The sequence below is a fragment of the Salmo salar genome, chromosome 18, assembly GCF_965601325.2.
Source record: "Salmo salar chromosome 18, fSalSal1, whole genome shotgun sequence".
In the NCBI taxonomy this organism is placed as follows: domain Eukaryota; kingdom Metazoa; phylum Chordata; class Actinopteri; order Salmoniformes; family Salmonidae; genus Salmo; species Salmo salar.
The window spans coordinates 78,552,232-78,565,373 of NC_138308.1; the positions used below are offsets into that span (position 1 = coordinate 78,552,232).

Genomic DNA, 13,142 nt, shown 5'->3' on the forward strand with positions numbered 1-13,142 from the left:
CACCTTCACCCCAAAACAGACAAAAGGGTGAAGCTCAAAGTGACGAACACGTGCCTTCTGACCCTCCGTCCCTGGGGAGAAAGGATTCTCTTAACTCAGGGGGTTCCTCTGGGGAATCTCCCTTTCAGGAGGACTGTAGTGATGACAGACTCCTCCCTGACAGGCTGGGGGGCTGTCAAGGAAGGCAAGTAGGTGAGAAGGGTGTGGGAGCCTTCTTGGAGCTCCGAACACATCAATGTGTTAGCGCTCAAAGCTGTTCACCTTAACCTCTATGGGCTAGGTGGGACGCTTGCGTCCCACCTACTCAACAGCCAGTGTAATCCCGTGGCGCGATATTCAAATACCTTAGAAATGCTATTACTTCAATTTCTCAAACATATGACTATTTTACAACATTTTAAAGACAAGACTCTCGTTAATCTAACCACAATGTCCGATTTCAAAAAGGCTTTACAACGAAAGCAAAACATTAGATTATGTCCGCAGAGTACCCAGCCAGAAATAATCAGACACCCATTTTTTAAGCTAGCATATAATGTCACATAAACCCAGAAGACAGCTAAATGCAGCACTAACCTTTGATGATCTTCATCAGATGACAATCCTAGGACATTATGTTATACAATACATGCATGTTTTGTTCAATCAAGTTCATATTTATATCAAAAACCAGCTTTTTACATTAGCATGTGACTAGCATGTGACTAGCATTCCCACCGAACACTTCCGGTGAATTTACTAAATTACTCACGATAAACGTTCACAAAAAACATAACAATTATTTTAAGAATTATAGATACAGAACTCTTTTATGCACACGCTATGTACGATTTTAACCTCTTGGCGTTCCCCTAGGATAGGGGACGCTAAAGCGATTTTTGAAAAAAATTTGTGCCCATTTTAAACGGCCTCCTACTCAACCTCAGAAGCTAGGATATGCATATAATTAATACTTGTGGATAGAAAACACCCTAAAGTTTCTAAAACTGTTTGAATGGTGTCTGAGTATAACAGAACTTATATGGCAGTCAAAACCCCGAGACAGATGGAAACAGGAAGTGGAATTCTGAATTGCGAACTCAACTTCATCACATTGCCTATTAATCACACCGTGAGCTATGGTTCATTGAGCACTTCCTATTGCTTCCACTAGATGTCCCCAGTCTTCACAAATTGGTTTGAGCCTTCTACTGTTAAAATTGAATGAATGAGACGCTGTGGAACGTGGTCACACGGAGAGGGCCATCACCATTATGACGCCGGCGCCCCTGGTTACCCTCCCACTTTCGAAACGTTTTGAAACACAATGCAATCGTCCCCCTCGAATCTTATTGGCTCTCTTGTTGAAAAACGCCCTGAAGATTTATGTTATACAACGTTTGACATGTTTGCACGAACCTAAATGGGGAAAAATGCATTTTCTCGAAATGGCTGTCCCGTGGCCGACGAAGCATTTGGATCAGCCTTCAGACGCGCTAACAAGAACAAGCTCTTGGAACATAAAGGAGTCATTTTTTCGAACGAAACTACATTTGTTGTGGACCTGGGATTCCTGGAAGTGCTTTCTGATGAAGACAACCAAAGGTAAGAGATTATTGACAATAGTATACAAGACTAGATGTGATATGCGATTGTTCCAAGATGGTTAGCTTATTGCTAGCCTATTGTTCTGAGTATCGCATCCCCTTTTATCGCAAAGTGTGATTACCCAGTAAAGTTATTTTTAAATCTGGCATTACAGGTGCTTTCAAGAGATATTCATCTATAAATCTTAGAATGACAATATTACATTTGAAAAATGTTTTCAAATAATAATTTAGTAAATTGTAGCTCTGTTTCATCGGATGTATTTGAGGGAAAATAGTTAGTCAACGTTACGCACCGATGTAAAATGCTGTTTTTATATATAAATATGAACTTTATCGAACAAAAGAATGCATGTATTGTGTAACATGATGTCCTAGGTGTGTCATCTGATGAAGATTGTCAAAGGTTAGTGCTGCATTTAGCAGTTTTTTGGTTATTTGTGATGCATGTGGTTGGTCGGAAAATGGCTATGTGGCTACTTTTACGATATACTCCTCTAACATAATCTAATGTTTTGCTTTTGCTGTAAAGCCTTTTTGAAATCTGACAACGTGGTTCGATTCAGGAGAGGTGTATCTATAAAACGATATAATTAGAAAAAAAAAATGTTTTTTTTTTTTATAAATTTTGTTATGCTAATGGCGATATGATTTTTCGCTGGAGGCCGCACAGGGGTTAAAATAGCTTTTCGGTGAAAGCACATTTTGCAATATTCTGAGTAGATAGCCCGACCATCACAGGCTAGCTATTTTGACACCCACCAAGTGTGGCACTCACCAAACTCCGATTTACTATTAGAAAAGTTTGATTACCTTTGCTGTTCTTCGTCAGAATGCACTCCCAGGACTTTTACTTCAATAACAATGTTGGTTTGGTCCCAAATAATCCATAGTTATATCCAAATAGCGGCATTTTGTTCGTGCGTTCAAGACACTATCCGAATGGTAAAGAAGGGTGACGCGCCTGACGCGTTTCATGACAAAAAAATTCTAAATATTCCATTACCGTACTTCGAAGCATGTCAACCACTGTTTAAAATCAATTTTTATGCTATTTTTCTCGTAAAAAAGCGATAATATTCCGACCGGGAGTCGTTGTTTTCGTTCAAAAAGGAGAGAAAGTAAACATGGTGTCGGCTCGTGCACGCGCCTCCAGTCTCATTGTCCTCAAATCGACCACTATCAAAATGCGCTAATGTTTTTCAGCAATGGCCTGCAAAGCCACCATTCATCTTTCTGGCGCCTTCTGAGAGCCTATGGGAGCATTAGAAAATGTCACGTTATGCCAGAGATCCTCTGTTTTGGTTAGAGATGATCAAGAAGGCCATGAAATGGTCAGAGAGAGCGCTTCCTGTTTGGAATCTTCTCAGGTTTTGGCCTGCCAAATGAGTTCTGTTATACTCACAGACACCATTCAAACAGTTTTAGAAACTTTAGGGTGTTTTCTATCCAAATCAAACAATTATATGCATAGTCTAGTTACTGGGCAGGAGTAGTAACCAGATTAAATCGGGTACGTTTTTTATCCGGCCGTGCAAATACTGCCCCCTATCCCCAACAGGTTAAGCTCATAGCCCTTCTCCCTCACATTCTGGACAGACATGTGCTTGTGAGAACAGACAACACCTCCACGGTGTATCACATAAATCACCAAAGAGGCACGAGGTCACTGCGTTGCCTTCAGGTGGGCTCTACCCCGCTTGGCTTCCCTCAGGACCATCCATGTGCTGGGCGTTACAAACCATGCTACACACCTCCTCTCCAGTTCCTCTTCCCGGGGTGTGGCACCTCCACCAGATTTGGTCTAGATTTGGGAATTCCCAGATGGACCTGTTTGCCACACAAGAGACAACCCACTGCCAGATGTGGTTTTCTCTGAGGGGTCTAGGAGGCACTCTTTGCTGGATGCTCTGTCCCAAGAGTGGCCGGAAGGGTTAATGTACGCTTTCCCCCCATTGCCTCTGATCTCACCGGGTCAAGCACGGACACCACAGGGTCCTATTAGTAGCGTCAAGATGGCCAGGCAGACCTTGGTTCTCGGAGCTCCTTCAGCTGGTGTGGGGATCCCCCTGACCCCCTTCCAACCAGGTCAGACCTCCTGTCGCAGGTGGACCGCCTGATTTGGCACCCCAACCCAGCTTCCCTTCAGCTGTGGGTATGGCGAATAACGAGTCCATCTCTCAGGAGCTAGACGCAGCTATTCATGACTCTCTATGTTCTCAGATGGAGCCTATTCTCCTCTCAGTGTGACGCTAGACAGTCCCAGTTACCTGCCCTGTCCTTCTTCTCCGATTCCTCCAGTCCCATCTGGACATGGGCAAGACAGTCACCACTATTAAAGTGTACATGGTGATCATTTCAGCTTCTCATGACCTGGTGGATGGCCACAAGCTGGGCAGTCACCCCCTTGTGTCGTAGTTTCTGAAGGGTGTCCGCCGGCTACACCTGGGCCGCGTTCTGCGTCTCCCTGCTTGGGAGATTCCCCTGGTCCTGCGGGCCCTAGCTAGGCCTCCATATGAGCCAGTAGCTCAGTCTGACGAAATCTCTCTCATTAAAAACTGCCTTTCTCCTGGCACTCTACTCTGCTAAGTGTGTGAGCGAGCTACATGCCCTCTCTGTAAATGTGGACTGTTTGAGATGGAAGGCTGAGAACATGTGCTCTCCGCCGCACATTAACCTGGTGGTGGAGACATGAGCATTCTGTTCTCTGCTTCCACTATCTGGCATAGATGAGAACGTGATTTCCCAGTGCCAGGTCATAGCGCTACGAGCATACGTGTCCAAGACGCAATCTCTGAGATTAACCCAACAACTGTTTGTGTGCTACAATGGCAAAAAGCTTGGCCTGCCGCTCTCTAAACACCGGCTTTCCCATTGGCTGGGGGTTACCATCTCCCAGGCCTACACAAGTCAGGGTCAACTAGCGTGAAAGGCTTTTCCTTGACTGGCATTGGTGTGGCTGTCACCTGGCCCTCGCCATGCATATTTGCTAGGTATTACAGAGTAAACTTGGCAACCCCTGCTCCACTAACCTCCACCATAATGCCCACCGAGGTGTTAGGGATGTAGAATCCTCCATTCCTCACTACCTTGTTAACAAAGGCATCCAAGGTAAGTAACGTAACACTTATCAGTGATGGTCTGAGTGAGATCAATACAAATTGTCAGTCATGTACATAACTATGGATCTATGAGACCAAAGGATGACTGGCACTGGCCTTTGTCAATATTTGTCAGCATTAAAGGCAAAGAGGAAGAGGCGGACTTGACCTCTCCTTTTATTGCTAAGAGGTGAGTCCCGCCTCTAGGTCATAGGGCATTACTTTTTGTATATACATGTATGGTCTCGATGACTGACTGACGCAAGGCATCACTTACAGTAAAGACCGTAACACTTATCAGTGACAGTCATCCTTCGGTCTCATAGATCTGTAGTTATGTACGTAACTTATGTTTTTTCCCTCTCGCATGCCACTAACACCCCCTCACACACAGCAACATAGTTACAGGTACTCTGTGGTCAGTGATGAATACACAATGACTAGATAAGTATGTCTCTTTGCTACGGTCTGCTGGCCTTTTCCATACACACAACCCTCTACTCTCTCTTGCTTTCGCTCTCTCTCTCTCTTTTTCTCTCTCTCATTTCAATTTAATTTAAGGGCTTTATTGGCATGAAACATATGTTAACTTTGCCTAAGCATATGAAGTAGATAATAAACAAAATTGAAATAAACAACAAAAATCAACAGTAAACATTACACTCACCAAAGTTCCAAATGAATAAAGACATTTCAAATGTCATATTATGTCTATATACAGTGTTGTAACGATGTGCAATAGTTAAAGTACAAAAGGGAAAATAAATAAACATAAATATGGGTTGTATTTACAATGGTGTTTGTTCTTCACTGGTTGCCCTTTTCTTGTGGCAACAGGTCACAAATGTTGTTGCTGTGATGGCACACTGTGGTATTTCACCCAGTATATATGGGAGTTTATCAAAATTGGGTTTGTTTTTTAATTATTTGTGGATCTGTGTAATCTGAGGGAAATATGTGTCTCTGATATGGTCATACATTTGGCAGGAGGTTAGGAAGTGCAGCTCAGTTTCACCTCATTCTGTGGGCAGTGTGCACATAGCCTGTCTTCACTTGAGAGCCAGGTCTGCCTACGGCTCTTTTCTGGATTTTGATAATAATCGGGTATCGGCCTAATTCTGCTCTGCATGCATTATTTGGTGTTTTACATTGTACACAGAGGATATTTTTGCAGAATTCTGCATGAAGAGTCTCAATTTGGTGTTTGTCCCATTTTGTGAATTCTTGGTAGGTGAGCGGACCCCAGACCTCACAACCATAAAGGGCAATGGGTTCTATAACTGATTCAAGTATTTTTAGCCAGATCCTAATCGGTATGTCGAAATTTATGTTCCTTTTGATGGCATAGAAGGCTCTTCTTGCCTTGTCTCTCAGCTCATTCACAGCTTTGTGGAAGTTACCTGTGGCGCTGATGTTAAGCCCGAGGTACAGTATGTATAGTTTTTGTGTGCTCTAGGGCAATGGTGTCTAGATGGAATTTGTATTTGTGGTCCTGGCAACTGGACTTTTTTTGGAACACCATTATTTTTGTCTTACTGAGATTTACTGTCAGGGCCCAGGTCTTACAGAATCTGTGCAAAATATTTAGGTGCTGCTGTAGGCCCTCCTTGGTTGGTGAAAGAAGCAACAGATCATCAGCAAACAGTAGACATTTGACTTCAGATTCTGGTAATGTGAGGATGGGTGCTGCAGACTGTTCTAGTGCCCTCGCCAATTCGTTTATATATATGTTGAAGAGGGTGGGGCTTAAGCTGCATCTCTCTCTCTCTCTCTCTCTCTCTCGCTCTCACTCTCGCTCTCGCTCTCTCTCTCACTGTTTCTCTCTTTCTGTGGTTTTCAGCCGGAAGTCTCAGAACTCTTAGCTCTCTCATACTGTAGGCTATAATACTTGCACTTCAAGTTGACCATTTTAGCAACAGTTAACCAACTCTGTTGATGAGGCAGCTTATGTATGTATATAAATTGGACTGAAATATGTGAAAAAAAGGTCCTTTGACCTAGAGATCAGAAGTTCTTTGTCAAACACAACCCACAGTGTTAACTGTAACGTATCATTATCATCTAGGCCTAGAGGAATCTGTGTCATTAATAACAATATAATGAGAGGAATTTATATCCATCCATCCAATTGAGTGTAAATCCTGAATGAGAGATCACTAAAATAAGACTACTGCATTGTGTTTGCTGTGTTTTTTCCATGTATGTTTTTGGTGAGGTGAAGTGACTGTGTGGTGATAGAAGCCCTAGAGGATGAGAGTGTCATACCCTCAAAGTCCCTCACACTATGTGTCTCTTAGACAACAGTAGCTGCAGTAATAAAGAATAATGGATGCCAAACGTCAATGATTATATACCTATAAGTCCAGCCAGGAGACTCTGAACTGTAAAATGCACAGTTAAAGACCATAGTCATGAATGAATGAGTCATCAACAAATATGATGCGGTCCAGTTCGACCAATCACCTGTAACTCCATTGTCGAAGTGTTGTCTACATGGGTGGACTCCTTCCACTCAAGACCCAAGTTGTGAAGAGCTGACAACTTTAAAGATGATCTCACTGTGTCTGATATTTCCACTTCTCGTAAAGATGGGTAAGTCAATCTAATATTTCACTGCTTATGTGATGATTTGGAGACATAAGGTTTCCAATTATTATTTTACAGACACTTTGAGAATCCAAAGTTGTATTTGAGGTATGTAACAGCTAATATATTTGTATGTTCTCTAGTTCATGGGGTAGCTGGGATTGAATCTTTATCCATACGTCAGGAGAGTGGTCTCATGTCAGCCAAAATTGGAGACACAATGATTTTGCGTTGCTTCTATGAAGGCGACATGGCCATGCATTTCTCCTGGTACAAGCAAACCTTGGGAGATAAACTTCAGCTCTTCTCAACCGTTCATTGTAAGTATGACAGGAATGCAACGTTCTACTATGAGTTTAAGGATAACCCTCGCTTCTCAGTGGAAAATGGCCCAAAAAAGAATCACCTAAGGATCTCAGACATGCAACTCTCTGACTCCGGCACATACTACTGTGCCGGATGGTATTGCGCCGTCCCAACCTTCGCTCTCTCTCTCCCGCTACTCTCTCCTCTTCCATCCTATCATCTCTTCCCTCTGCTCAAACCTTCTCCAACCTATCTCCTGATTCTGCCTCCTCAACCCTCCTCTCCTCCCTCTCTGCATCCTTTGATTTCCTCTGTCCCCTATCCTCCAGGCCGGCTCGGTCCTCCCCTCCTGCTCCGTGGCTCGACGACTCACTGCGAGCTCACAGAATAGGGCTCCGGGCAGCCGAGCGGAAATGGAGGAAAATTCGCCTCCCTGCGGACCTGGCATCCTTTCACTCCCTCCTCTCTACATTTTCCTCTTCTGTCTCTGCTGCTAAAGCCACTTTCTACCACTCTAAACTCCAAGCATCTGCCTCTAACCCTAGGAAGCTCTTTGCTACCTTCTCCTCCCTCCTGAATCCTCCTCCCCCTCCCCCCCCCCTCCTCCCTCTCTGCGGATGACTTCGTCAACCATTTTGAAAAGAAGGTTGACGACATCCGATCCTCGTTTGCTAAGTCAAACGACACTGCTGGTCCTGCTCACACTGCCCTACCCTGTGCTTTGACCTCTTTCTCCCCTCTCTCTCCAGATGAACTCTCGCGTCTTGTGACGGCCGGCCGCCCAACAACCTGCCCACTTGACCCTATCCCCTCCTCTCTTCTCCAGACCATTTCCGGAGACCTTCTCCCCTACCTCACCTCGCTCATCAACGCATCCTTGACCGCTGGCTACGTCCCTTCCGTCTTCAAGAGAGCGAGAGTTGCACCCCTTCTGAAAAAACCTACACTCAATCCCTCCGATGTCAACAACTACAGGCCAGTATCCCTTCTTTCCTTTCTCTCCAAAACTCTTGAACTTGGCCAGCTCTCTTGCTATCTCTCTCAGAATGACCTTCTTGATCCTAATCAGTCAGGTTTCAAGACTGGGCATTCAACTGAGACTGCTGTTCTCTGTGTCACGGAGGCTCTCCGCACTGCTAAAGCTAACTCTCTCTCCTCTGCTCTCATCCTTCTAGACCTATCTGCTGCCTTTGATACCGTGAACCATCAGATCCTCCTCTCCACCCTCTCCGAGCTGGGCATCTCCGGCACCGCGCACGCTTGGATTGCGTCCTACCTGACAGGTCGCTCCTACCAGGTGGCGTGGCGAGAATCTGTCTCCGCACCACGTGCTCTCACCACTGGTGTCCCCCAGGGCTCTGTTCTTGGCCCACTCCTATTCTCGCTATACACCAAGTCACTTGGCTCTGTCATATCCTCACATGGTCTCTCATATCATTGCTATGCAGATGACACACAATTAATCTTCTCCTTTCCCCCTTCTGACAACCAGGTGGCGAATCGCATCTCTGCATGTCTGGCAGACATATCAGTGTGGATGACGGATCACCACCTCAAGCTGAACCTCGGCAAGACGGAGCTGCTCTTCCTCCCGGGGAAGGACTGCCCGTTCCATGATCTCGCCATCACGGTTGACAACTCCCTTGTGTCCTCCTCCCAGAGTGCTAAGAGCCTTGGCGTGACCCTGGACAACACCCTGTCGTTCTCCACCAACATCAAGGCGGTGACCCGATCCTGTAGGTTCATGCTCTACAACATTCGCAGAGTACGACCCTGCCTCACACAGGAAGCGGCGCAGGTCCTAATCCAGGCACTTGTCATCTCCCGTCTGGATTACTGCAACTCGCTGTTGGCTGGGCTCCCTGCCTGTGCCATTAAACCCCTACAACTCATCCAGAACGCCGCAGCCCGTCTGGTGTTCAACCTTCCAAAGTTCTCTCACGTCACCCCGCTCCTCCGCTCTCTCCACTGGCTTCCAGTCGAAGCTCGCATCCGCTACAAGACCATGGTGCTTGCCTACGGAGCTGTGAGGGGAACGGCACCTCCGTACCTTCAGGCTCTGATCAGGCCCTACACCCAAACAAGGGCACTCCGTTCATCCACCTCTGGCCTGCTCGCCTCCCTACCTCTGAGGAAGCACAGTTCCCGCTCAGCCCAGTCAAAACTGTTCGCTGCTCTGGCACCCCAATGGTGGAACAAGCTCCCTCACGACGCCAGGTCAGCGGAGTCAATCACCACCTTCCGGAGACACCTGAAACCCCACCTCTTCAAGGAATACCTGGGATAGGATAAAGTAATCCTTCTAACCCCCCCCCCTTAAAAGATTTAGATGCACTATTGTAAAGTGGTTGTTCCACTGGATATTATAGGTGAATGCACCAATTTGTAAGTCGCTCTGGATAAGAGCGTCTGCTAAATGACTAAAATGTAAATGTAAAATGAAATGCTTATACCAATAGGGTGGAGTTTGGAAAAGGAGCTATTCTCATTGTAGAAGGTACATAGAAAGTTTTTTTTTTTAATCTGAATTTACAGATATACAGTGTAAAAATGTGCTATTATGTTAATCAGATGAGATCTTAATTTACCAAATGATAAATTAAAATACTTGCTACCGTGATAATCTAGAAATGAATGGGTTAGTTTACCTTTTTGTCAGGTTCAGGTTCCAGAAACATGCCTATACTCCAGCAATCTCTGTCTGAGTCAGTCCAGCCAGGAGACTCTGTGACTCTGAACTGTACAATACACACTGAGACCTGTGCAGGAGAGCACAGTATCTATTGGTTCAGACATGGCTCAGGAGAATCCCTTCCAGGAATCATTTACACCCAGGGAGACAGGAGTGATGAGTGTGAGAAGAGCCCTGAGGCTGTGTCTCCTACACAGAGCTGTGTCTACAACCTCCCCAAGAGGAACCTCACCCTCTCTGATGCTGGGACTTACTACTGTGCTGTGGCCTCATGTGGGGAAATACTGTTTGGGAAAGGGACCAAGCTGGACATTCAAAGTCATTCCAATTTCCTCTGCTATACATTGCCACAAAGACATTTTAATGTATGCCACATAGCTCAAAATTATTGCTTTTTGTTTCAACCAATTCATGCTCCTATAACATGGTAGCCTTAGTTTTAGTAGGACCTTTATTTTGGCACAATGTATTTCGTAAAAATGTTTGTCTCTACAATGGGGACTTTTATTTTGAAATTGATTAGTTTACTAGTATCATATTTTACCTAAGCGTTCATGAATACAATATGAATCTACTGATACCCTTTCACAGTTCCAGAGCATGATTCTCCATTTGATCTAAGTCCTACTGTTCTTGCCTTGGTCGTGTCCAACATCGTTCTAGGGATAGTGACCCTTCTGCTTGCCTGGGCGCTTTACAAGAATCTGAACAGACATCACAGAGGTAGTTATTTTACTTTATATCATGTCTAATGTTTCATGTATATGTATAAAATGTATAGTCTGTAAACATCAATTTAATATCTAACTTATAAGCATTGTCAATTAACTACATGAGGTTAAACAGAAAAATGTATTGTCTTAAAAATAATAAATGGCCTTCCTCTGTTTCAATCTCTGAAGGGAGGAAAGATGGTCCAACATCCCAGGGGAATCAGGTAAATTCATAAACGTTCATGAATATATTCTCAGTTTTTACACAAAAGTGTCTCTTTACAACTGTCATTTAGGTTTCCTTACAACTAGTATTCAGCTTGGAAGTAATAGATCACTGTACTAGATAACTTTCTTTTCTTTGTGATGGTTGTTACTTTTTTCCATGGAACTTCTCTCTGTCACTGTTCCACTGACTGTAAGGTCATTTAGTGGGTGTACAGTGTGTTTGACAGGTCTTTTGTAGAGGAGAAAATAAAATGTCATATAGCATCTAGCATCACAATGCATTTTGCCATGGTTTCACCTCTCACAGAATCAAGACAGTGACGTGTTGAACTACGCCGCTGTAACTTTCACTCCCAAGAAGAACTCTTCCTCCTCCAGAAGAACAAGAGAGAAGACCAGCAGAGAGGATGCAGTGTACTCTGAGGTCAGGTACCTTCAGCAGGAGTGAGAAACACAGTATCACCACTGTCACAAAGACTCCAAGCAGAACCAGTTTACTCCTTGTAATAAAATGACTGTTAGTAACTGAAATGTATGTAATTTTGACAATGTCTATATGTTAGATTTATATGATTATCCTGTAACGCACCAAATATTCAAACCTTTAATTGTGCTTTTAATTAATATACATTCTCTGATAGAGGATCCCTTGTTTGCTGTATGATTATGTTTTTTTTATCATAATAAACTATAATATTTTAACCCTCCATACATCTCTGTTTCCTCTGTAAAGTACATATATGTGTCACGTTCTGACCTGTAAAGGTGTTATTTGTTAGTGTTTAGTTTGGTCAGGACGTGGCAGGGGGTATTTGTTTTATGTGGTTCAGGGTGGTTGTGTGTATGTGTCCATGTAGAGAGGGGTATTTGATTTATTAGTCCAGGGTTTTGGTTATTGTTCTATGTTAGTTTATTTCTATGTTCTGTCTAGTCATTTGTATTTCTATGTTTAGTTAATTGGTGTTGGGGCCTTCAGTTGGAGGCAGCTGTCTATCGTTGCCTCTGATTGATGGTCCTATAATTAGGAGTGTGTTAGTATTGTGGATTGTGGGTAGTTGTATTCTGTTTTGTGCTTGGCACATGACAGAACGGTTAGTGTTGTTTCTGTTAATTGTATACGTGTTTATTTTGTTTCTCCTTCTTATATATTAAAAAGAGAAGATGAGTATACACTTCCCTGTTGCGTCTTGGTCCTCTACACATGACACTCGTTACAATATGTTACCACAGGATTAAAAGGAATAGCAGTTTAGCTGAATGTGTGTCAGGCTCCATCAGTCAGAAACCCTTCATACCATTAGCTTACACAATGTAAAGATCATTCTGACTCGACATACCTCATATATATATATATATATATATATATATATATATATATATATATATATATATATATACCGTTGAAGTCGGAAGTTTACATAATCTTAAATTGGAGCCATTAAAACACATTTTTCAACCACTCCACAAATTTCTTGTTAACAAACTATAGTTTTGGCAAGTCGGTTAGGACATCTACTTTGTGCATGACACAAGACATTTTTCCAACAATTGTTTAAAGACAGTTTATTTCACTTATAATTCACTTTATCACAATTCCAGTGGGTCAGAAGTTTACATACACTAAGTTGACTGTGCCTTTAAACAGCTTGGAAAATTCCAGATAATGATGTCATGGCTTTAGAAGTTTCTGATAGGCTAATTGACATCATTTGAGTCAATTGGAGGTGTACCTGTGGATGAATTTCAAGGCCTACCTTCAAACTCAGTGCCTCTTTGTTTGACATCATGGGAAAATCAAAAGAAATCAGCCAAGACCTCAGAAAAAAAATTATAGACCTGCACAAGTCTGGTTCATCCTTGGGAGAAATTTCCAAATGCCTGAAGGTACCACGTTCATCTGTACAAACAATAGTACGCAAGTATAAACGTA

At 43.4% G+C, this 13,142-nt stretch overlaps 1 protein-coding gene across 1 annotated transcript; it reads left to right on the forward strand.

Moving 5' to 3' along the window:
• Nucleotides 1-3,601: 3,601 nt before the first annotated feature.
• On the forward strand, nucleotides 3,602-11,796 carry LOC106577725 (uncharacterized). The gene is made up of 8 exons (XM_014156047.2): nucleotides 3,602-3,674; nucleotides 7,205-7,279; nucleotides 7,417-7,728; nucleotides 10,020-10,076; nucleotides 10,239-10,589; nucleotides 10,863-10,994; nucleotides 11,174-11,208; nucleotides 11,520-11,796. The coding sequence occupies exons 1-8, from the start codon at nucleotides 3,602-3,604 to the stop codon at nucleotides 11,658-11,660; spliced, it is 1,176 nt and encodes a 391-aa protein (XP_014011522.1). The 3' UTR covers nucleotides 11,661-11,796.
• The last annotated feature ends 1,346 nt before the right edge of the window (nucleotides 11,797-13,142 follow it).